We start from the raw sequence: 26,479 nt of genomic DNA, 5'->3' as shown, positions 1-26,479 counted from the left end.
TTGAGGCATGGGAGGGACAAGACGTGTGTCAAAAGGAGGGATTCCAGGTTTACTCAAAAACTGTTTTGCGATTTAAAAAAAACCCATTGTTCTATTGATTTGTGTCACTAATAATTCATATACAGGTGGTACATCCACGCTGAGATAAGTCTTTTGATAACCTATAGGTTAAGTTCACTGAGTGAGGTAAGGGGTGAAAAGAGCGCCCTCCTCCAACTCATTGACTGGAGGGAATTCACCAAGTTGGACTCTGTGTCACCTACGACGGATCAGCGATGGAACACAGATAGCACCTGATTAAAGAGCCGGGCTAGTTTTGTCTGAAAAGGTTCAGTATGTTTTAAGTTATGGTAGTCATTGGTGTGATGTTTCTAATTGTTTTACAAATGATAAACATTGACATGACTCTCCAAACATCACAAACACAGTGAAGGTGGATGTAAATTTCTAAGTTTCAAACTCTTCCCGACTCCTGATCCTAATTAAAAGTGACTGAGTAATTATAGCATGCAAATTTCAAAGCTACTTGATTTTCTAGGGTAGCTAGACTGCTTTTCTAGCATGCCAGTTCCTGATACGTAAGTGCATTCGATCCTCATTATCGTAGTAAACATAGCAACAACAGCTGTAAGTTCCTTTGGCATATTTATTGAATTCTGACACATTATTTGATCCCCTTAAAGTACAAACCGGATTGCAAAAAAGTTGGGACACTAAACAAATTGTGAATAAAAACTGAATGCAGTGATGTGGAGATGGCAAATGTCAATATTTTATTCATAATAGAACGTAGATGACAGATCAAAAGTTTAATCCAAGAAAATGTATAATTTCAAAGGAAAAATATGTTGATTCAAAATTACACGGTGTCAACAAATCCCAAAAAAGTTGGGACAAGTAGCAATAAGAGGCTGGAAAAAGTAAATTTGAGCATAACGAAGAGCTGGAAGACCAATTAACACTAATTAGGTTAATTGGCAACATGATTGGGTATAAAAAGAGCTTCTCAGAGTGGCAATGTCTCTCAGAAGCCAAGATGGGTAGAGGATCACCAATTCCCACAATGTTGCGCAGAAAGATAGTGGAGCAATATCAGAAAGGTGTTACCCAGCGAAAAATTGCAAAGACTTTGCAGTTATCATCATCAGCTGTGCATAACATCATCCGAAGATTCAGAGAATCTGGAACAATCTCTGTGCGTAAGGGTCAAGGGTGTAAACCCATACTGGATGCCTGTGATCTCCGGGCCCTTAAACGACACTGCACCACAAACAGGAATGCTACTGTAAAGGAAATCACAGAATGGGCTCAGGAATACTTCCAGAAACCATTGTCAGTGAACACAATCCACCGTGCCATCCGCCGTTGCCAGCTGACACTCTACAGTGCAAAGAAGAAGCCATTTCTAAGCAAGATCCACAAGCTCAGGCATTTTCACTGGGCCAGGGATCATTTAAAATGGTGTGTGGCAAAATGGAAGACTGTTCTGTGGTCAGACGAGTCACGATTCAAATTTCTTTTTGGAAATGTGGGACGCCATGTCATCCAGACCAAAGAGGACAAGGACAACCCAAGTTGTTATCAACGCTCAGTTCAGAAGCCTGCATCTCTGATGGTATGAGGTTGCATGAGTGCATGTGGCATGGACAGCTTGCATGTCTGGAAAGGCACCATCAATGCAGAAAAATATATTCAGGTTCTAGAACAACATATGCTCCCATCCAGACGTCATCTCTTTCAGGGAAGACCCTGCATTTTTCAACAAGATAATGCCAGACTACATTCTGCATCAATCACAACATCATGGCTGCGTAGGAGAAGGATCCGGGTACTGAAATGGCCAGTCTGCAGTCCAGATCTTTCACCTATAGAGAACATTTGGTGTATCATAAAGAGGAAGGTGCGACAAAGAAGGCCCAAGACGATTGAACAGTTAGAGGCCTGTATTAGACAAGAATGGGAGAGCATTCCTATTTCTAAACTTGAGAAACTGGTCTCCTCCATCCCCAGACGTCTGTTGAGTGTTGTAAGAAGAAGGGGAGATGCCACACAGTGGTGAAAATGTCCTTGTCTCAACTTTTTTGGGATTTGTTGACACCATGACATTTTGAATCACCATATTTTTCCCTTAAAATGAAAAATTTTCTCAGTTTCAACTTTTGTTCCGTGATTTATGTTCTATTCTGAATAAAATATTGACATTTGCCATCTCCACATCGTTGCATTCAGTTTTTATTCACAATTTGTTTAGTGTCCCAACTTTTTTGGTATCCGGTTTTTAGGATTTTGGGGTCACCACACGTCATTGAGGGATTTTACTAAGCCTCAAACATGCTTGGAGCACCTAGAAAATTAGGGTCGATTACCCTACAACAGTAAAGGTTACAGTACACTGCATACATAGAAAACAGAGCTCTATTACTCTATTGGACAATGTAGATTGTATTGTGGCTGTGTGGAGACACGTGGCTACTTCTGGTTTTATCCCCGTCTTTGAGTCTAATCCCTAACAATACTGGGGCTAAGGGTTCTTATTATTGAAATTATTGAAAGCATTGGCTGAAAGATTTAATGATAAGGGCTGACTCACACCGAATGGTTTCCATATCTTAACAACAGTTTCTCATAGATGTGTACTTAGTTGAAGCTCTGTTTAGCAGGTGAACAACAAATGCTATTTCATATTTCCATGTGTAATCTGATATTTATGAAAGTTTTTCCTTTGTGTCATTACTACTATTTTGCATACAAATTTTGTGCCATACGTTATTCTACGCATAGTGAGGCATTGTAAGTTAGAGTGACACATGCAGGCGCCTGGGGGGGGGGACAAGGCCTTTCTCGGAGGCGAACTGGGAATAGGAATATCACGAGTGACAGTTAAATATAGGATAAGTTGTGACTTTGTCTCTGGAGAAAGGGGGCTGGAGGTATAGACACTGTTTTGTAGTTTTTGTGTGTTCATGATTTGTTTTGAGAAATTATTTATGTTATGCTCTTAGTCTTCTTATAATCGTTTGATGTTTTGTTCCTTTGTGCTTTTGTGTTTTGGTATTTCATGCCTAGGAATAGATCTGTTAGTTCTTTTTTGTGCTCCCTCTCTGTTTCCCTATGTCTGTCTGGTTCTCTGTGGTTGTCTGGTTTCCCTGTTTCTCCTCTTCAGCTTAGGATGTTCAGGATCTCTGCTGAGGTGGCACTGGTCCCAACTAGAGGTGCTACAATTGAATTGATAATCATGATTGGATGTTATCAGTAGGTGCACGCATAACCATGAGTTCCACCTGCATCCCTTTCTTTGACAGATATACAGGATAAGGATCCACTCTGGGATTGCCCAGCAACAGCAGCCATGGAAAAGCATCACTGAGGGGATTTCATTACGGCACTTGAAGCACTTTCCCCCTGTGGTTTACTAATAGTGAAACACCTGGGTTTAGTCTTCTTGGAATGCTTGCTGTTGGAACACATGCTCATTTTATGATGCCCAGAAGCTGCACCAAAGTCATGTGAGAACAGCACAACAAAGGTATCCTTCGAGTAACAATATGCCCAGAAACAGTGCAAGACTTTTGCATGCACAGATTAGATCTAATCTTTTCTTGGAAATCCTCTGTAATTAAACAGGCCTATATCTATATCTACACAATGGGCCATTTACAGTGGGGCAAAAAAGTATTTAGTCAGCCACCAATTGTGCAAGTTCCCCCACTTAAAATGATGACAGAGGTCGGTAATTTGCACCAGAGGTACACTTCAACTGTGAGAGACAGAATGTGAAAAAAAAATCCATGAATTCACATGGTAGGATTTGTAAAGAATTTATTCGTAAATCAGGGTGGAAAATAAGTATTTGGTCAATAACAAAAATACAACTCAATACTTTGTAACATAACCTTTGTTGGCAATAACAGAGGTCAAACGTTTACTATAGGTCTTTACCAGGTTTGCACACACAGTAGCTGGTATTTTGGCTCATTCCTCCATGCAGATCTTCTCGAGAGCAGTGATGTTTTGGGGCTGTCGCCGAGCAACACGGACTTTCAACTCCCGCCACAGATTTTCTATGGGGTTGAGGTCTGGAGACTGGCTAGGCCACTCCAGGACTTTCAAATGCTTCTTACGGAGCCACTCCTTTGTTGCCCGGGCGGTGTGTTTTGGATCATTGTCATGTTGGAAGACCCAGCCTTGTTTCATCTTCAAAGTTCTCACTGATGGAAGGAGGTTTTGGCTCAAAATCTCACGATACATGGCCCCATTCATTCTGTCCTTAACACGGATCAGTCGTCCTGTCCCCTTGGCAGAAAAACAGCCCCATAGCATGATGTTTCCACCCCCATGCTTCACAGTAGGTATGGTGTTCTTGGGATGCAACTCAGTATTCTTCTTCCTCCAAACACGACGAGTTGAGTTTATACCAAAAAGTTCTACTTTGGTTTCATCTGACCACATGACATTCTCCCAATCCTCTGCTGTATCATCCATGTGCTCTCTGGCAAACTTCAGACGGGCCTGGACATGCACTGGCTTCAGCAGCGGAACACGTCTGGCACTGCGGGATTTGATTCCCTGCCGTTGTAGTGTGTTACTGATGGTGACCTTTGTTACTTTGGTCCCAGCTCTCTGCAGGTCATTCACCAGGTCCCCCCGTGTGGTTCTGGGATCTTTGCTCACCGTTCTCATGATCATTTTGACCCCACGGGATGAGATCTTGCATGGAGCCCCAGATCGTGGGAGATTATCAGTGGTCTTGTATGTCTTCCATTTTCTGATGATTGCTCCCGAAGTTGATTTTTTCACACCAAGCTGCTTGCCTGTTGTAGATTCAGTCTTCCCAGTCTGGTGCAGGTCTACAATACTTTTCCTGGTGTCCTTCGAAAGCTCTTTAGTCTTGGCCATGGCGGAGTTTGGAGTCTGACTGTTTGAGGCTGTGGACAGGTGTCTTTTATACAGATGATGGGTTCAAACAGGTGCCATTCATACAGGTAACGAGTGGGGGACAGAAAAGCGTCTTACAGAAGACGTTACAGGTCTGTGAGAGCCAGAGATTTTCCATGTTTGAGGTGACCAAATACTTATTTTCCACCCTAATTTACGAATAAATTCTTTACAAATCCTACCATGTGAATTCATGGATTTTTTTTTCACATTCTGTCTCTCACAGTTGAAGTGTACCTCTGGTGCAAATTACTGACCTCTGTCATCATTTTAAGTGGGGGAACTTGCACAATCGGTGGCTGACTAAATACTTTTTTGCCCCACTGTATATGGATACACCGTAATAACATGGGAATGGTTGGTGATATTAAAGTCCTGTTTGTGGCACATTAGTATATGTGAGGGGGCAAACTCCTCAAGATGGCTGGTGACCATGGTGGCCATTTAGAAGTCGGCCATCTTGGATACAACTTTTGTTTTTTCAATAGGAAGAGGGCCATGTGACACATCAAACTTATTGGTAATGTCACAAGAAAAACAATAGTGTGCTTGGTTTCAACGTAACTTTATTTTTTCATGAGTTATTTACAAGTTTCTGACCACTTATAAAATGTGTTCAATGTGCTGCCCATTGTGTTAGATTGTCAATGCAACCCTCTTCTCCCACTCTTCACACACTGATAGCAACACCGTAGGAGAAATGCCAGCACAGGCATCCAGTATCCGTAGTTTCAGGTGCTGCAAATCTCGTATCTTCACCCCATAGACAATTGCCTTCAGATGACCCCAAAGATAAAAGTCTAAGGGGGTCAGATCTGGAGACCTTTGGGGCCATTCAACTGGCCCACGATGACCAATCCACTTTCCAGGAAACTGTTCATCTAGGAATGCTCGGACCTGGCACCCATAATGTGGTGGTGCACCATCTTGCTGGAAAAACTCAGGGAACGTGCCAGCTTCAGTGCATAAAGAGGGAAACACATCATCATGTAGCAATTTCAAATATCCAGTGGCCTTGAGGTTTCCATTGATGAAGAATGGACCCACTATCGTTGTACCCCATATACCACACCAAACCATCACTTTTGTTGTTCCAACAGTCTTGGAGGGATCCATCCAATGTGGGTTAGTGTCAGACCAATAGCGGTGGTTTTGTTTGTTAACTTCACCATTCACATAAAAGTTTGCCTCATCACTGAACAAAATCTTCAGCGTGAACTGAGGGTCCTGTTCCAATTTTTGTTTTGCCCATCCTACCAATTTTGTGCGCCGATCTGGGTCATCCTCACTGAGATGCTGCAGTAGCTGGAGTTTGTAAGGGTGCCATTTGTGAGTAGCTAATGTCCGCCGAAGGGATGTTCGACTAATGCCACTCTCCAGTGACATGCGGCGAGTGCTACGCTGTGGACTCTTGCTGAATGAAGCTAGGACAGCCACTGATGTTTCTTCATTAGTGACAGTTTTCTTGTGTCCACATTTTGGCAAATCCAACACTGAACCAGCTTCACGAAACTTAGCAAGCAGTTTGCTAACTGTAGCATGGGAGATGGGTGGTCTCCCATGCTACAGTGCTGCAATGACCCGGTTACTGCGTTCACCAGATATCAACACAATTTCGATCCGCTCCTCACGTGTTAACCTCTTCGACATGTCAATGGCTGTGAACAAAGAGAAACTTGTAAATAACTCATGAAAGAATAAAGTTACGTTGGAACCAAGCACACCATTGTTTTTCTTGTGACATTACCAATAAGTTTGATGTGTCACATGGCCCTCTTCCTATTGAAAAAACAAAAGTTGTATCCAAGATGGCCGACTTCTAAATGGCCACCATGGTCACCAGCCACATTGAGGAGTTTGCCCCCTCACATATACTAATGTGCCACAAACAGGACTTTAATATCACCAACCATTCCCATGTTATTACGGTGTATCCATATAAATGGCCCACCCTGTATCTATATCTATATCTATATCTATTAGGGGTGCAACCATACACGCATAGCTGGACTGGCCATCGGGCATTTGCCTGGTGGGCCGATAGTGATTTTTTGTTTTTATGGGCCGATGATTTTTTATTTTTTTCTGGTAACGGTATAAACAATGAAAGGTGGTGGATTGGTCAGATGCTGGCCAGTGTGTAAAAATAACTCAGTTGTTTGGTGGTGGCTATCGCGGAGCTTCCACAGATTCAGTAACATTAGCAAGTGGTGGAGGACAGCAGGTGGATGAGAGAAAGGGGAGGCAGGAGAAGGAGAGACCCTAGGCGGCCGCCGGTCCGAGTGTCAGGTGAACTGAACTTCAGGTAAGAAGTTATGACCTGCAGTCTATCTGGGTCAGATATAAACCAACTTTAGGTGTAGTTTATTTTCGTTGTGCTGACTTTTTACAGTCAGTTACAATAACTCGTACTGCGTACTAGCATGACGGAGTTTCTATACAGCTGGGTAGGTGCTATGATGTTACTGATAGTGAACTTTATTTTATTCATAAGGTTAGTTAGTAGAGTTGCCAACCGTCCCGTAAAAAGACGGAATCGTCCCCGCATTCAGAGAAAATATTACGCCTTTCGTATTGAGCTGAAAAGGAGCACAGTTTATCCCGTACTTCAGCTAGAATGGAAAAAGACACAGAGCTGGATTTATTCTGTGTTTACGCTGTCAGATGCCTCTTCTTCACTCATTCTTTCCCCTCCCTCTCCTGTTTCTACTTCAATGAACATGATCATGAAACTGATCAATGATCAGCTGATCAGCTTTTCTCTCTTGTTTATGTATCACCCACTTTGCGCCAGAAAGAGGAAACCAGTGGATGTCGTGTTAAACGACAGCTGCATGTTTAAGCTTGATCAGCTGTTGTTAGAATTTATTTAATATTAAGTATCAGCTGATGTTTGCTGGAGCCACAGCTGTAAAAGCTGCTGGTCATAATATCGGTTTGGATATGTGGTGAGAGGGAAACATGAAGATGAAACCAGGAGATGTCCTTACTGAATCATCAGAGCTGAACAGATGATGGACAAACAGGTTCACCTTTTAGGTGACATGAATGAGTTAAAGGGAAGTTATGAACTGTTTTTGAGAGACAAATAACACCAGAATCCTTTTTTACGCTGACAGCTGGTAACTGTGCAGGGGCGGATCTAGCAAAGTTTTGCCAGGGTGCCAGGTAGGGCATTAACAAGGAAAAGGGGGCACAAAGAAATATGTTCTTATTCTCATTTAAAATGTCTCGCTTTTATTAAATAATTATCTGAAGATTACAACCAAAGTTTTTATCTGACGTAAAATGTATAGAAAACATACATATACCAACAAGACAGTGTACATCACTTTCACAACAGCGTCTGTTTTCATTCAAAGGCTTTATGGCTTTTCCTATAATACCTGGGGGGCCGGTCTCTAGTCAAAATGCCCGGGCCAATTTTTTGTCCCAGTCCAGCCACTGAGCTCTCAACACAGACAGCATCATCAGAAGAAAAGTTGATCAAATAAATTAAAAATTTTGTATTGTTGTTTTGTATTGTTCGATACATATGCGTACCGAACCGAAAGCACTGTATCGAACGGTTCGATACGAGTATCGTTGCACCCCTAATATCTATCTATCTATCTATCTATCTATCTATCTATCTATCTATCTATCTATCTATCTATCTATCTATCTATCTACCTAATTTTTTTGTCATTTCCTAAAAAAATACAAGATTAGGAATATAATTAATATCGCCTGGTGTTGTACATAGAATTGATGGTTTAACATGTTATATCCATGCATGCAAATTTTTAACATTCATTATACTCAGACTCACTCTTTTGATACCCTTTGCCCTTCATCACACTTCTCAGTTCAGTGCTGTGGACACAGAGGATTCCACTTAGACTCTGTAGTTTCTCGACTATATGTTATTGTATCCTACATGAATCAAGAGGATCTTGATTACATTGTGGCAGGGGTGTGATCTGCATCTCTGCACTTCTTCTGCAGAAGAGGGGTGTAGGTTTGGGGCCAGTACTAGGGAGCCCGGGAGGGCAGCTGGGACTGGTTTTCTAATCATGCTCTCCCTGCTTTAGTAGCCCGCTGAGAATGGATGAGGGAAAGAACTGAGCTGGAGGCATGGCAATTGAAAAGTCAGAAAGGACAAGAGTGTAAATTGTTGTTGGACTAAAGGAACACTTACACTGACCACAATGGTGAATGTGTGTGCATCAGGTACTTGTTACAGTGGTGTCGAAACCCGGACAGCCCCAGCCCAGTTGCTGATTGAGCTAGGGATGCACCAAGAACACGTAGTGGTGCATTGTGCACAGTTAAAAAAGCTGCAGCATCAGACCAAGCACCAGACACAGGTGCTAGAGTAGCTGTTTGCTTGCTCTGGAACCTCTTTGGCACTGCCGCTACTCTCCTCGGCACTGACGGTGATGCTGTATCAGATCGGAGTGGATGATCCCAGGCATTCCTGGAAATACCCCAGGCCACGGTGGAGGCTGAAATTAAATATAGACATTGACTCAAGGCCAGTTTACCCTGCCCGGGATAGGGTTACCGGGGCCCCGCCCTGGAGCCAGGCCCGGGGAGGGTGCCCGAGTGCGAGCGTCTGGTGGCCGGGCCTTAGTCCATGGGGCCCGGCCGGGCACAGCCCGAAGAGGAGACATGGGCCCATCCTCCCGCAGGCCCACCACCCGCAGGAGGTGCCATAGGGGTCGGGTGCATTGTGTGCCGGGTGGCGGCCAGGAGCGGAGGCCCTGGCGTAGGGCTGCTCAATTAATCGAATTTTAATCACGATTACGATCTGGGCTTTCAACGATCATTAAAAATGACTGAGCCGATTATTGGCCCCTCCCTCATTTATCCGCGACACCTTAAAGGCCGGTCCGTGAAAATATTGTCGGGCATAAACCGTGGCGCAAAAAAGGGTGGAGACCGCTGATTAAGAGGACCCGAGGGAAGCTCGGAAAGCTAAGCAGAAGTTATTTGGAGAGGAGAGTGACTGCCGTTGGTTGAAAAGAGAGGTAAAAATACTTCAGTGGTGTTGCACACTATTTTATATTATTTTTTAAAGTCATTATTCAATACGTTGTCATCGTTAACCCTTTAAAGCCGGTCAGAGCAGCATGCTCCGTTTTGTGTAACAATTTTTAAATCCCTGTAGAACCTGAACCGTGTAAGCTAGCGCAATAATTTGTTTTGCATATGAAACCGGAGGAGTTGTACTTACATCTTATGCCATCAGCTTGTCCTCGGTCACGGTTTCCTTCCACATAAAGCTTTGCAAAAATTGCATAAAAAGCGCTTGCAGGAACAAAAACATAATATTCCAGAAACACGCTTTGCCGATCCGATCAGCTGTTCGTAACACTTCCCACGGTGAAACAGACGTCAGCAGTGTTGCCAACTCCTCAGTAAGGAAAATCGCTATTGGTTGTCCTAAAAGTCGCTAGAAGTCGCTAAATGACGTCATCGCCAAATTTGCATAATTGGTCATGCTAATCTAATTGTAACCTATGTTGTTGGAGAGAGAAATAACATCGTGGAAGAGACATAAAGTGAGTAAAAAACGTCCTAAATGCATTTAGAATTTATTTAGAACTACAAATTAAATTTCTTTTAGCAATTATTGTTTTTTAATGTCACAATTCCAACCCTGCTCCTTTACCCGGGCTTGGACCGGCAAAAGTGACCCAAAATAGGCACTCTGGTGGAGTTACTTTGTGTGTGTGTTTATAAGTAGTTTTAAACCTTGTGATCCACAAAACAGCATAAGAGTAAAAGAGTAAAAGAAGAACTGACTGCGTTACAGCACCCGCTGCTTGTTGAGAGTAAAAGCAATAAGGGCTTTCACGTCTTTTTTTTAGCGGGTCTGAAAACTTGCTAAATATAGCGACAAAGTTGGCAACACTGGAAGTCACGAACTATCGCATGTCCGCCATTTCCTGCCCGAAACCGGAAGTGACGTCATTTTCTCGGAAATGTAGTTTTTTACTTGTAGGCCTTAAATGCCTATACTGGTGTTTTTATAAGTCATGTTTGACTCTATACTTTTCTGAATAGTTTCTGTGATGCTTAGAACTCGAATTGCACTGCTGGAAATAGTTTATTTTGATGCACATGCTGTTTTCTTTGCAAATTTGCATCATAGGATTGTTTTTTCGTTTTTCCTGCAGTATATAGAAATTGGTGTATCTCCAAAATAAAACTATGAAGACACTCAAAATAAATTTCCTGTGGTGAGAAACTATTTTTTGCAACTTTTTTGTATTTCAAGTTTTGAGGGATAAACCTCTTAAATTTCTCCAAGTAGAAATATATGTAAAAAAAACAAAAACGATTTTCAATTTTTTTGTAGTTTATTGTACTTTTTTGCAATTAATGTAATTACTATGGACTTAATGCATACATATTATTACAATATGGGCTATAACAGTTGTATTGATGTATAGCAACTTGAAATGCTCCCACAAATGGCACTACAACATGTAAAAAAAATATATATATATAAGCTCTGGCGGACTTGGTTCTATAGTAGGTCGTAAGGGTTAAATAAATATCGTCAAATAATCGAGATCTCAATTTCAGTGAAAATAATCGTGATTATCATTTTTGCCATAATCGAGCAGCCCTACCCTGGCGGACTGACCCCCGGCTGCCAAGACTGGCAATAGGGACATGGAATGTCACCTCTCTGGTGGGGAAGGAGCCTGAGTTAGTGCGTGAGGTTGAGAGGTACCGGCTAGATATAGTCGGGCTCACCTCTACACATGGCTTGGGCTCTGGAACCAGTCTCCTGGAGAGGGGCTGGACTCTGTCTCAGTCTGGAGTTGCCCCTGGTGAGAGGCGGCGGGCTGGGGTGGGTATCCTAATATTCCCTCGGCTTGCTGCCGGTACGTTGGGGTTTTTCCCGGTGGACGAGAGGGTTTGTTCCCTGTGCCTTAGGGTCGGGGAACGGGTCCTGACTGTCATCTGCGCTTATGCGGCGAGTGGCAGTTCAGAGTACCCAGCCTTCTTAGAGTCCCTGGGGGGGGGGGGGGGGGGGGGTGCTGGAGGGTGCTCCACCTGGAGACTCTGTTGTCCTGCTGGGAGACTTCAATGCTCACGTGGGTAACGACAGCGAGACCTGGAGGGGCGTGATTGGGAGGAACGGCCTCCCTGATCTGAACCCGAGCGGTGCTTTGTTATTGGACTTCTGTGCTAACCACAGTTTGGCCATAACGAACACCCTGTTCGAACATAAGAGTGTCCATAAGTGCACGTGGCACCAGGACGCTCTAGGCCGTAGGTCGATGATCGATTTTGTAATCGTATCACCAGACCTGCGACCATATGTTCTGGACACTCGGGTGAAGAGAGGGGCTGAGCTGTCAACTGATCACCACCTGGTGGTGAGTTGGATCAGGTGGCGGGGGAGGACGCTGGACAGACCTGGTGCACCTAAACGCATAGTGAGGGTGTGCTGGGAACGTCTAGCAGAGGCCCCAGTCCGCGAGATCTTCAACGCACACCTCCGGCAGAGCTTCAACAGCATTCCGAGGGAGACTGGGGACATTGAGTCCGAATGGACCATGTTCAGCGTCTCCATTGCCGAAGCTGCTGCATTGAGCTGCGGCCGCAAGGTGGTTGGTGCCTGCCGTGGTGGTAATCCCCGAACCAAATGGTGGACACCAGAGGTGAAGGGAGCCACCAGGCTGAAGAAGGAGTCCTATCGGGCTTGGTTAGCCTGTGGGACTCCGGAGGCAGCCGACAGGTATCGACAGGCCAAGCGGAATGCGGCTCGGGCAGTGGCTGAAGCAAAAACTCGTGTGTGGGAGGAGTTCGGAGAGGCCATGGAAAAAGACTTTCGGACTGCCTCGAAGAGATTCTGGCAAACCGTCAGACGTCTCAGGAGGGGAAAGCGGTGCTCTACCTGCACTGTGTATAGTGCTGGTGGAGCGCTGCTGACGTCGACTGAGAAAATTGTCAGGCGGTGGAAGGAATACTTCGAGGACCTCCTTAATCCCACTGACACACCTTCCGAGGAGGAAGCAGAGTCTGGGGATGAGGGGAATGACCCGCCAATTTCCTGGAGCGAGGTCACTGAGGCAGTTAAACAACTCCTTGGTGGCAGAGCCCCTGGTGTTGATGAGGTCCGCCCCGAGTTCCTGAAGGCTCTGGACGTTGTAGGGCTGTCCTGGTTGACACGCCTCTGCAATGTTGCGTGGAGATCAGGGGCAGTACCTGTGGACTGGCAGACCGTGGTGGTTGTCCCCATCTTTAAGAAGGGGGACCGGAGGGTGTGTTTCAACTACAGGGGGATCACACTCCTCAGCCTCCCTGGGAAAGTCTATGCCAGGGTGCTGGAAAGGAGAGTTCGTCCGTTAGTCGAACCTCGGATACAGGAGGAACAATGCGGTTTTCGTCCTGGTCGCGGAACACTGGACCAGCTCTTTATCCTCTCCAGGATACTTGAGGGTGCATGGGAGTTTGCCCAACCAGTCTACATGTGTTTTGTGGACTTGGAGAAGGCATTCGACCGTGTCCCTCGGGGTGTCCTGTGGGAGGTGTTGCGGGAATATGGGGTGTCTGGCCCATTGCTACGGGCCTTTTGATCCCTATACAACCGTTGCAAGAGCTTGGTTCGCATTGCCGGCAATAAGTCGGACTCGTTCCCGGTGGGTGATGGGCTCCGCCAGGGCTGCCCTTTGTCTCCGGTTCTGTTCATAATTTTTATGGACAGGATTTCTAGGCGCAGCCAAGTGGCGGAGGGCTTTCGCTTTGGTGGCCTCAGAATCTCATCTCTGATTTTTGCAGATGATGTGGTTCTGTTGGCTTCATCGGGTGAGGGCCTCCAGCTCGCACTGGAACGGTTCGCAGCCGAGTGTGAAGCAGCGGGAATGAGGATCAGCACCTCCAAATCTGAGGCCATGGTTCTCAGCCGGAAAAGGGTGGAGTGCCCACTCCGGGTCGGGGATGAGTTCCTGCCCCAAGTGGAGGAGTTCAAGTATCTCGGGATCTTGTTCGCGAGTGATGGGAGAAGGGAGCCGGAGATCGATAGACGGATTGGGGCTGCAGCTGCAGTAATGCGGACGCTGCACCGGTCCGTCGTGGTGAAGAGGGAGCTGAGTGTAAAAGCGAAGCTCTCAATTTACCGGTCGATCTACGTCCCTACCCTCACCTATGGCCACGAGCTGTGGGTAGTGACCGAAAGAACGAGATTGCGGATACAAGCGGCAGAAATGAGCTTCCTCCGAAGGGTGGCTGGCCTCTCCCTTAGAGATAGGGTGAGAAGTTCGGCCATCCGGGAAGGGCTCAGAGTAGAGAAGCTGCTGCTCCACATCGAAAGGAGCCAGCTGAGGTGGTTCGGGCATCTGACAATGATGCCCCCTGGGCGCCTCCTGGGTGAGGTGTTCCAGGCATGTCCCACCGGGAGGAGGCCCCGGGGCAGACCCAGGACACGCTGGAGAGATTATATCTCTCAGCTGGCCTGGGAACGCCTTGGTATCCCCCCAGATAAGCTGGAGGAGGTGGCTGGGGAGAGGGAGGTCTGGGCCTCTTTGCTTAGGCTGCTTACGCCCCCACATCCAGGACTTCCTCGTCTCCACTGTAGGCATCCGCCCGGAGCAGCTGCTCCAGTATGAAAAGTCGGAGGATGTTCAGCCCGGTCCGCTGACGGATTCGCGGCCTGGCTTGTCTCCTTCCCCTTCCCGGAGAAAACGCCGTCGGCGTTCCCGAGCAGCGGAGCAGTTTTCATCCCTGGGTGAGAGTGACTGTGCGTCACACACTCAGCCCAAGTTTTCTGGACCCGAACTTCATGACTTATGCACTACTGTGAGTGGCTCTGTTTTCCCCGCCTTTGTGTTACCTGACTCGGATAATTCCGCCGCTTTTTGTTTGGACTCCAGAGACACTATACAGCGAGGCACCTCAGTGTCAGATCATTCACCGGTTGCTCTCGCTAGTAACCTTTGTGTTTTTGAGCCCTCTGATTCGGGAAATGCTCACAGTATTTTCTTTGATTTAGCTGATATGAATGTGTCACCTGTAGAGATAGTAAACATCAGTCCGCCAGGGTAGGGCTGCTCGATTATGGCAAAAATGATAATCACGATTATTTTCACTGAAATTGAGATCTCGATTATTTGACGATATTTATTTAACCCTTACGACCTACTATAGAACCAAGTCCGCCAGAGCTTATATATATATATATTTTTTACATGTTGTAGTGCCATTTGTGGGAGCAATAAGACTGTTATTTCACACCAGACTCATCTACATACTGCTACCAGCATCGTAGCCCCGCAGGACTGTTTTACTCAGCCCTTAGACTCTAAGGTTTCCCAGTCTGAGCTCAGCCACACACCGTTAGCATCATTAGCTATAGATGTAACGGCGCATGCTGAGAAACACATACCCTCTGAAACTATGTATTCACTGCCTGCTAAGGTTAAAAGCCGCAGGGTTTCATCTGCTATACAGAGACTGGCAAAAGATTTTAGTTTGAGCACTGCAGAGCTGTTTGCACAGGTTAACTTTTCTGTTCCCCGGTCATGTCAGTTTAACTCTATGCGCCGTGCTTTTCGGCCAGGCTTCATGGACTCTGTGTGCACTACGTCTCGGACTACATCCTGTACGACTGTGTGTAGTGTTGTTTCACATCCAGCTTATCCAGACACTGCTTGTGTGAGTTCTCCTGTACCTGTGGCTGCTCCTAAACTCACTCTTTCTAAGACTGCTAATTATGACATGGACAACTTAAGTACAGCAGAGTTGCTAGAACCAGCCCACCATAAGTCTCTGTTTACTGAAACTGTGTTTGGCTCCACTAACTTGGTTCACCCAGTGACTGTTACTGTTCCTGTGCTTCGCTCTCCGCCTCTAGTTCCTGTAACCAGGGCAGCGCGGGCCTGGCTTTCCCTTGCTCCCGTATCAGTTCCTCGGGAGAGGGTGGCTGAGGTCCAGCTGGTCCCTGCTTCTGTCCCCAGCCTGGCAGAGGCGCCGTTCATCCCGGCACCCGTACCTGCCCCTCGGGTGGGGTTGATGGACGCCCAGCCTATGCCTGCGCCAGTTCCGGTTCCCTGGGTGAGGTCTACTGTGACCCTGCCGACTCCTGCACCCGTCTCAGTCCCTCGGGTGGGAGCAGCAGAGGTCCAGCTAGCTCCTGCACCTACACCGGCCCCCAGGGTAAAGGCAGCCAGAGCCCAGCTCGTCCCTGCACCCGTATCTGTTTCTCGGGTGGGGATGACTGGTGTTCGGCCAGGCCCAGCACCCGTTCCTGTTCCTCGGAGGAGAGCAGCCAAGAGTCAGTCACCTGTTCAGTCACCAGTTCAACTACCTGCTGTCCCACCATCACTACAACCACAACTACAACTTGCACTTCAATCGATAGCACAGTCATCACCTCAGTTCATTGCTCAGCAACCCGTTCAGACACTGCCCACCTCAGCTGGAAGCTTTGGTGAGCTTTCTCCGCCAGCTGGGGACTGTGTGGTGCTGACACACTTTGGACAGACTGTTTGCCCTGCACAGCCCCAGCCGTTGCATCCTAAGCCGACTGCGTGCCCTGTGCCGCTACAGTTAGCGTCCGCTGAGCCAGAGGTCCCCGCACGTGCTGGCTCTGCATCCGCTTCCGCTGGGGGTTCAGGAGAACCTCTCCAGCCGTTCCTCGTTTCCGCTGGGGGTTCAGGAGAACCTCTCCAGCCTTTCCTTGTCTCCGCTGGTGGCTCTGGTCAGCCCGGCCAGCACCTCCTCGTCTCCGCTGGAGGGTCCGAGGGGCCCGTTCAGCCACCAGCTGCTCCACCAGCAGCCTCATCCACGCCAGCTGCGGCCGCCGTGTCTCCGCCCACGCAGTCTCCTGGTCCAGCTTCATCAGAGTCTGCATCCTCGCCCTCGCCTGGTCCGGCTCCGGCTTCATCCTCGCCTGGTCCGGCTCCGGCATCACCCTCGCCGGGCCGGCGCCTGCTTCAGCTTCGCCTGGTCCAGTGCCTGGTCCAGCACCTGCTTCAGCTTCGCCTGGTCCAGCGCCTGCTTCAGCTTCGCCTGGTCCAGCGCCTGCTTCAGCTTCACCTGGTTCAGCGTCCGCTTCAGCTTCGCCTGGTCCAGCGTCCGCCTCAGCCTCGCCTGGTCCAGCGTCCGCCTCAGCCTCGCCTGGCTCACCTCCACTAGCTTCGTTTGGTCCAGCATCTGCTTCAGCCTCGTCTTCGCCTGGTCCAGCTCCAGCATCTGCTTCAGCGTCGCCTGGTCCGGCCCCCGCATCTGCTTCAGCGTTGCCTGGGCCGGCCCCCGCTTCGCCTGGTCCGGCCCCCGCTTCACCTGGTCTGGTCCCCGCATCGCCTCCGGCTCCGTCGCCTATGGCTGCCACGCCACCGTCTGGTCCCGCCTCGTCTGGTTCGTCTGGTCCGTCTGGTCCTGCCTCGTCTGGTCCTGCCTCGACTGGTCCTGTGCCCACCGAGCCTCGGCCAGTACGCCTGACACTGGAGAGCTGCCGCTGCCTTCCGCGCGGCCGGCCCCCTGAACTGCTCTGTCATCTCCTTCGCCGCTGCCGCTGCCTTCCGCGCGGCCGGCCCCCTGAACTGCTCCGTCGTCTCCTTCGCCGCCACCGCCATCTTCCACGCGGCCGGCCTCCGGACCCGCTCTACAGCCGCCGCAGTCTTCCACGCGGCCGGCCTCCGGACCCGCTCTGCTGCCACTGCCACTTTACACGTGGCCGGCCCCCGGAACAGCCGAACTGAACTGTTGCGCTGTCACCTCCCGGGTTGACCTTCTGACCTCTTTGGACATTTGCTTCCCTGTTTTGCCCTGTTTTGTGTATTTGTGGACTCAGTTTTGTTCTCGTGCTCCTTGTCTTTTGTTTGGTTTTGCGATTGGGTCCTCCTCCTGCCTGCCACACAGCGATCCATGACAATGCCATTCTCTTCTATACTTTGACTTTCCATTCTATAGACCTCTCTGCATTGAATCATATCTGTTATTAACCTCTGTCTCTCTTCCACAGCATGTCTTTATCCTGTCTTCCTTCTCTCACCCCAACCGGTCGCAGCAGATGGCCGCCCCTCCCTGAGCCTGGTTCTGCCGGAGGTTTCTTCCTGTTAAAAGGGAGTTTTTCCTTCCCACTGTCGCCAAAGTGCTTGCTCATAGGGGGTCATATGATTGTTGGGTTTTTCTCTGTATCTATGAAGCGCCTTGAGGCGACTTTTGTTGTGATTTGGCGCTATATAAATAAAATTGAATTGAATTGAATAATATGACTTGTATGACATTCCATTTCATACATTAACATTCCATTCTACGGCATTCCATTTATACTATGACACTCCATTTTATACTATGGCATTCCATTATTTAGAATGACATTCCATTGCCTATTATACACTTCTATTCTAAAATATGACATTCCACCTTTTCCATTTTGTGTGTACTGAAAAGAAAAATACCAAACAAGGCAAGGTGAATAGTTTTTAAAATGAAATATAAAGATAAAATCAAAAGTAGGCAAAACTGGCAATCATGCCACGCACCCCAGAGGGTTGAACTGCAGGAATGTCTTAAAGATGTAAAGACCCGGATTACCTCTAATTTTCTGCGTCTAAATAAATCTTTATTTCTTACTATGCCATACCATTCCATTCGACACTATGGCATTCCATTTAATATGTGTGGGTGTGTCCTGCATCTCTATTGCCTTAGGTGCCATGCTTTTTGTACAGCTGACTCTACTCAGCTATTAATTAATACCTCTTTGTTTCGAGTTGTAACGCCTGAGAACATGTGAGGGAACTGTGGAGAAGTGAGTGTGTGTACAGATGTTTTGGACATATGAGTCTCCTGTTACTGCCTGTAAGTCATTTAACTTAGTAATTTAAATGTGGAAACAACTCCCCATACATTCCATGTGACAAACCTCAGTGTGCTCATGTTTACTAAAGGTGTATGTGTATGTGTATCTGTCTATCTTTTACGGTTGTGTATGTGACTGTGCTTTATATTGGTGTGTGTGTGTGTGTATTTGGTATGGCTGTGTATGTGACTGTTCTGTATGTTTATGTGGTAAATTGCAACACTAAACGCAGAGCATACATGATGCTGTGTGAAGAAGGAGATGAGATAAGATGTGAAAGGTGAAAATGGGATTACCATTCCATTTTATACTAATGCATTCTATTTGATACTGTACCAGTTCATACTATCCTATGACATTCCATTCTACATTATATCATTCCATATTATGGCATTCCATTTTATAGTATGACATTCCACACTATGTTATACCATTCCATTCTACTATGACATTTCATTCTTTATAATTACATTTCAGTTTATACTATAGAATTCCATTGTAAACTGTTACATTCCATTTGATACAATACAATTCAATTTTATATATGTATATAGGTATTGACACCCACAGTGCCCTAGGCAGTTTTTCTGCAAAGTTTAAAATAGCTTAAAAAAGGTATTGGGAAACTCATTGAGAAAAAGATTGCAAACATATAAATATACATACAAATTATACAATCACCATAGTTTTGATGTTCACAGCCCGATACAAAAATGACTCAATGAATGATTATTATAATTATAAAAAATAAAGAAATTATTGTTTATTTTCCTATCAACATAATTTCACTTCATGTCATCCTCTGTTTGACCATAGCCTTTGTTTAAGCCATTGTTACTTTGTAAATCAAAGTTACATAGTTTAAGACTAATATGTTACCAGCAAAACATTGAGAGTTTTATTGACAATTAAATATAAGGGAATATTTAAGTTGTGACAAACATACTCTGCTGTACTTTTCATACATCCATATTTCATTTCACACTACAGACACTGCAGAGCGAGACCAAGGAAGCATTTCGCTTCAGTTTGAACTATTCTGTTCTGTCCTTAAACCATCATACCACTGACAAATGTAACTGATATCAATAAATGTAATAGGTGTATCATTGCTGGGCAGGAAAAAAAATACAGAGCGACAACCACCACAGTTTAATCAGACAGCACTAGGACTCAGTGCCTATTTGTACTGCTATTCTGTTGTCATCATCAGTGACATTCACACATATAAAAGAGTCATAATTTGATTAGCTGTCCTGATTAAATAACAAATATTTATCCTAAAAATTACACTAGGTTATCAAAACTTTGACCAGAACTTTGAAATACTTGTTAGCATTTCTTAATATTTCCTAAACTTCTTCAGCATAGGTTTTATTCTGCTGTTATAACACTTGAGCCCACAGCAGCCTGTCATTGTCACATGGCAATGAGGTAGAAAGAGTGTGCATGTGCATGAGAGAGAGAGAGACCCAGGGTTACTATTATGAATATCAACCCTACAGTCTAATATTTCTTTCAGAGGAGGAACTGTGTTTGTTTTTTCTGCCACTTGATGGTGCTCTAATGCTGCTAAACAGGGATGTCAATCACAGCCTAGGGGGCTATAACCAACTTTTCAATGTATCTAATTCTGCCCACTGGGTTGTTTTGAAAATTGTAACTTCCGAAAAAACAGGGCGTACATTGAAGACTTTTAACTGTATTTTAATCAATTTTACACTCATTTCAATGACAAAGATATCAACCATGTCCAATCATATTACTATAAAGTAAGTCACTAAAAATAACCTATTGCATGACAGAAAAGATGTTTCTCATTGTTTGCATTACATTAAGTAATAGAATTCTTAAAAGTAACAGTTTTTAAACTGTTTTCTGCTTATTTGCAGCATTTCAACAGATTTTTTCCCCCCTGCCAGTACTTTCTCTGTAATTTTATGACTTTATTTCTTAAACTCTAAGTCCAAAGAGCTGTACCAATGGGTTTCTTTGATGTTCTACACCCTTATTTGTTCATGTTGTTGAAAAACCGAGGCATACTGTTGAAACCACACATCATCATCCCTTCTATCTGTGTTCCTCATCTTGCCTTTTCAGATCCTTCCAATTAAAGACTTCCTTCTCCTGGAGATCCTCATGCAACCTCTCTTCATACCGTGTGGAGTGATGACTTGTGTGTCAGTCCCAGCCCCCATACCCTATAAAACTACAGAATGTGGATCGGAGAATGGTGTGTCTTTGAGTGATGCTTGGTCAGAGGCTGAGCAGGAGAAGCAGAAACTAAATTCTGCAGAACTGCCAGCACTGGTGCACCTGTCCTAGACCGACACTCCCACTTTTTGAGAGACAGAACTTGTACTTGTCCCAATCCAGACCTTTAAGTCAGAGGGAAAATGGGCAACATGGCTACAGAAATCACTGCTTTTTTCCTGACCATCTCTGGATGGATCTTGGTGTCATCTACTCTGCCGACAGACTACTGGAAGGTATCTTCTGTGGATGGTACGGTCATTACCACAGCTACCTTCTGGTCCAACTTGTGGAAAACATGTGTGACAGATTCCACTGGTGTGTCAAACTGCAAGGACTTTCCTTCAATGCTGGCTTTGGATGGTGAGTTCATAATATAATGTTGTGTTGCAGTCACAAGGGACGACATTTCTTACATCAGTAAACAGACACAGTTAAATAAATAACCACAAATCTGTGAGCACACATCTGACAGATGTACTTCTTAGATAAATGACCTCATTTGTGAAAAAAGAATGTATTTGAAACTTGATATTTCATTTTCTACCTCAGCCTTGAGGCCACAAATGGCCACTACATTTAAAGCTACTAGCTACTACTTATTAAGCCCTCCTTATATGTCCAATCAAAACAATCTGAGAAAGCCATACAGTCACAGAGAGGTCACTTGATACTTGATATTAGTTTTTCAAAGTTAAGAAAGCAATACTTCTGGCCATCTTAGTGTCCTTTAGACTGCTGTTTTCATTCCTAGGGGTTGGAGAGATCTTTTACCATCTATACATTTAAAAAGCCCAAAGTAACTAAAACACTTTACAACTTAAATTCTACAATTCTTAAATTTCTACAAGAACAAGATGTTAACACAACACTAAATGATAACATTTCAAGTGCAGTCAACTTGTAAGTGAGAAGTCGATATTTACACATCAATCAAACATCATGATTGCATTTTTCTCTACCTGATGAAACATTAAGCTAGCAATAATTAGTTTTACTTACATTTTATTTTTGATCATCTTTTAGTTTTTGCCACAATCTGAGACACTTTTCACATACGAGTCATTTGCAACACTCATGCAACATTTATGCCCATTATTAGCATTATTATTTCTGCATGTGCTCCAACCTTGATACAAGTCTTAAGTATAGACGTAACCTTTAAACTAACTCCCTCACAGTCCACTCTGCAAAAAGTAAGCAAATGAACCAAGCTGGAAAGCATTTCAAAAGCCCTTCCTTTTTATCTATTAAAATCAGGACAAACTGTCTTCAAATAGAGGACATTCAAGACTCTTATTAATAGTGGACAACTTGCAAACCATGTGTAACCCTGGAAGAGATCTTTTTTAAAAAGGCAAAACAGATGTAATTAAGATTTTTTTTACATTGTATAAGATGACAAAAGAAAAGATTACACAGGCATTCATAATTTTGGTTCTCGCATTGCAAAGTTATGACATCACATTAATGTGATTGGTCAGTTGCAGTGTTAATCGTAGACCAACTTTATTATGAAAATCAGTGCAGAAATCCAATTTATTCCAAGTGATTTATTTGCAACTTTATCTCAAATTTCCCTCACACAAGAATACATCAAACTGTTCAATATGAACAAAACAATTCTTTTTTTTTTCACATTTGTAAGTCTGTTTATTGTTACGATTCATGGGCAACAAAAAAGTAGGGAAACAACTAATGTATAGCTCTCTTCTCTGTTTCATTTTTTAAGCGTACATCCAGGTGTGTCGGGGTTTGATGATCGCTGCTGTGAGTCTGGGTTTCTTTGGTGCCATTCTTGCCTTGGTAGGAATGAAGTGCACAAAAATAGGAGGCTCAAAGACCACTAAAGCTCGGTTGACTGTCCTGTCAGGCTTCCACTTTATTCTTAGTGGTAAAAACCATCCCATTCTATGTATGTCTGGATTTAATGGAGAATAATGTGTGGATTGAATTCTTCTTGAGCTAAGAACATTACCTTAGTTCCTTTTAATTTGATGTAGTAATCTGCTTATTTCTTTCCACAGGCCTCTGCTGCATGACGGCATGCTCCATATATGCTCGCAGGATCACAGCTGACTTCTTTGACCCCCTATTTGTTGCCCAGAAGTAAAAGGATTCCTTTCACATGGATCAAAGACATAATCAGATGAAAGGAAGTCCAGTCAGAAATATCTTGGTTTTTTCATTTTCTTTTCTTTTTTCCCTGCAGGTTTGAGCTGGGAGCCGCTCTCTTCATTGGCTGGGCTGGATCTGTGTTGTGCATCTTAGGAGGACTTATCTTCTGCCTCAGCCTGTCTGAAGGCTTCAGTATCAGGCAAGTGGCTTGGTTTTGCAGATATACAGAATGCGAACAATGTGATTCCACATGAACAGCAAGGTCATAGTGGATCTGATGTGGATGCACTCTAAACTGCATGATTGATTTACTAACTCAATTGGGCAATTTAAGTAATTACTTTAACTGCAATAGACAGGCAAATCCAGTCAAAAACATCCAGTAATCTCTCAGCAACTTGCTGCATAATTGCTGAACCTACAAAGTAAATTGTATGATTGTACGTTATGTTGATTAGCTACTCCAGCTGAATGTTTCCTTTGTTACAGTTGCATAAGAAGGACCTTTTAGAAGTTAAAGTCACCTTGACTGAGGGGAGCTATTGAGAAGTGTTGCATGAGATGGGCAAAGAAAAACAGATTTTTTTTCTTTCGTTCCTTTTTCTTTTAAACATCCTAGTTCTTTTTCCCCACTTTTTGATAACAATCAGGCTGATTAGAGTGTTCTCACTGTATGAATACGGTGAATAGCAGCAATGGCACCTAGTATTGATTGGCAGTCAGTTTGTAATCGTAGTGATTATAAACCAAAAAAATGTGCTACTGGTACTACATGAAAGTTTGTCTATGCATGTTTTAATCAGACAACCTAGAGGCTTCTAAGAATGGCAAGCTTGGTTTCAAAGATCGGTTTAAAATTTTCCAAATTTCCATTAAATTCATGGTTCCCAGTGGAGGAATCCTAATGACTTCTCTGATCAAACAATATTTAAAATAATTTATTCCATAATGGAGCTGAATTTGTAGCTTTGAGAAAAAATATCTTAACCAGTTTGATGAAATCCTATAGATTAAGTCCCTTTGGTTATCTTTGAACTCTTTTGAAATGCATGAAAAACTCAATATGGTTGTAGAACTTCTTAAATATAACAAGAAAGTTGAAAGGTGTAAGAAAAAAAATGTTTTGCTTGAAACAGAGCTTTGTAGCCTTTACTATGTAAATTTCCTGTTTTGACTTTTGCAGAGCTGAATACTCCTACAGTGGAGCTGCATCTTTTCCGACAACATGCAACAAGACCAGTAAGCCAGCCCAGAGGCCAAACAAGGAAACACAGGAGCCATTGAGGCAGTTTGGAAGAAATGCATATGTGTGAAACTGGACTCTTGTTACACGAGTTGATTTGAGAATTTAACAACATTTCATCATTTAAAACCAAGGACAGCATCCTCCAAAATGAACTAATCTGCATCTGTGGGAAGATAAAAAGTGAGCTAATCTGGGATATGGTTTACATATTTGATTTAGTGTTCAGATTTAAATATGGCTGCCTCATTTCATAAACTCGATTATGAAACATAAGCATTGAGAGTAGGACATTTAATTTGACATAACATGACATTCAAAGTCTTTAATCACCTTTAACAAACTGGCTTTTTCACCATCTTATGGATTGTTAAAACATGTCAAAAATTAATAGTGAAACCTTTTGTTTTCTTACATTTTCTTAAATGTTTTATAACTAACCATTGGCATACTATGACTGATCCATAAATTAAGTAAATGAATTAACTGCTCCAGCTCACAACGATACAAATGTCTTCTTGTTAAAAATGAGCATTTTGGTACTTTTTCCTAAAAGCCTGCATAACTTATAGTAGTTTTATCTTTGTATAATTTACCATCCCTACAACCAAATAATAGGTGGAAGAAGTGCCTTTCTAATTTTCCTAGTCAAGACTAGTTTGACCTCCAAGGCTAACTAGGTCACATCTGACCCCGGAGATGCTTATGTAGATGTGGACGCCCAACCGGAGGTTTCCCGTCTTATCAGCCATCCATCTCCACCTAGGAATATAGGAACCCTGGGCTATGTTACGCAAAACCTCTTGGCCCAGAGGGTAGATACTTGAACCAGCTGACAGAGCGTAGATGTCATGTGCTTTCCACTACTTTGCATCTGCGAAAAAATAGTCAGGTGTCCAGGGCTCAGCAGAAGGGTGGCTTTGTGTGGTTGTATGTCTCCTGTGTTAAATACATTTTAGCTGGAACTCTCTTGAAATTCTTAAAAAAAAAAAGTTGACAAATATCAACAGGTTGCAATAGCTTTTGTCTAAACTAAAATCATTACAACTACACATTTCAAAAGAAACTGTTGTATCCTGAATGTCTGTGACTGAGAATCATTCAGTCATCTAAGTTATGGTAGTCTTCAGAACTTGAAAAGAAGTAACTGAATGGCTCATTTAAAAATACATTTCTTCCAATGATAAACTTAATGAATTCTAACATCAACTTTCTTTCAAACATTTCTAGACTAATCTTCTAATGTTGCTCCTTTTTCATCCTTCATATAAATTAAATACATATTTAATTTTACATATTTAAACCAACACAAAACCAAAAAGAGTTTGTGAGCATGCCAGTAGCTTTTTGACACTAAGCTGAGGAACAGTGCTACCTTTCAAAGGTTTAGACTTTTCATCCACTTTATTAGGTACACAATATGCTTGTTAAGTCAACCAATCATATGGGAGCAACCTAATGCTCAAACATCAGAATGGGGGAAAATTGTGTTTTAGGTGGCATTGAACATGGGATTGTTGTCTGCTGTTGGTGCTAGACATGCCAGTCTGAGTATTTCAAGAATTTCTCGTGTACTGGGATTTACCACAAAACCATTTCTAGGATTTACAGCGAATGGTCTGAAAAAGAGAAAAGATACAGTGAGGAGCAGTTCTCTGGGAAAAAAATGCCTTGTTAATGCCAGATATCAGAAAAAAACTGATAGGAAGGAATCTAGTATTTGGAAGGTCAGCACATGCATATAGGTTTATATTGGGAGGTTCTACTTGAATTGTTGGTTTTGCACCATTTCAATAAACAGCAGCAAACTGTGTAGCTGTGATCTCAGTGTTAATGTTAATGTCTGCTTTAGTATACTAGCATTTGTCAGAAGCATCTAAAACACACAATGTGGGTTATAAACCAGTGGACTGGCAGAATTAATACAGTTTGGTATGTTTTTCTTTTTTTAAGTTATTTTTTTCATTTTTTCTGTACAGTCTAAATATCCTGCAGGTTTTAAGAAACAAAGTAACATATATTTCTGTATATGTCTGAAAGCCCATATAAAGAAAAGAGGACATTTGGGAGAGTTTGGCTAGTGAATTGTAAAAGTTGCAGGCTCAGGCGTTAGGCCTATT

The 26,479-nt window shown here is 44.0% G+C and overlaps 1 protein-coding gene across 1 annotated transcript; it reads left to right on the top strand.

The window, feature by feature from the left end:
- Positions 1–2,384: 2,384 nt before the first annotated feature.
- cldn10a (claudin 10a) lies at positions 2,385–26,356 on the top strand. The gene is made up of 7 exons (XM_082522864.1): positions 2,385–3,212; positions 3,303–3,526; positions 20,846–21,361; positions 22,731–22,892; positions 23,026–23,107; positions 23,211–23,315; positions 24,300–26,356. The coding sequence occupies exons 3-7, from the start codon at positions 21,142–21,144 to the stop codon at positions 24,427–24,429; spliced, it is 699 nt and encodes a 232-aa protein (XP_082378990.1). The 5' UTR covers positions 2,385–3,212; positions 3,303–3,526; positions 20,846–21,141; the 3' UTR covers positions 24,430–26,356.
- The last annotated feature ends 123 nt before the right edge of the window (positions 26,357–26,479 follow it).

The sequence above is a fragment of the Aulonocara stuartgranti genome, assembly GCF_965226115.1.
Source record: "Aulonocara stuartgranti genome assembly, chromosome: 23".
Taxonomy (NCBI): Eukaryota; Metazoa; Chordata; class Actinopteri; order Cichliformes; family Cichlidae; genus Aulonocara; species Aulonocara stuartgranti.
The sequence above is the reverse complement of the archived record's forward strand: the minus strand, read 5'-3'. Positions and strand labels throughout refer to the sequence as shown.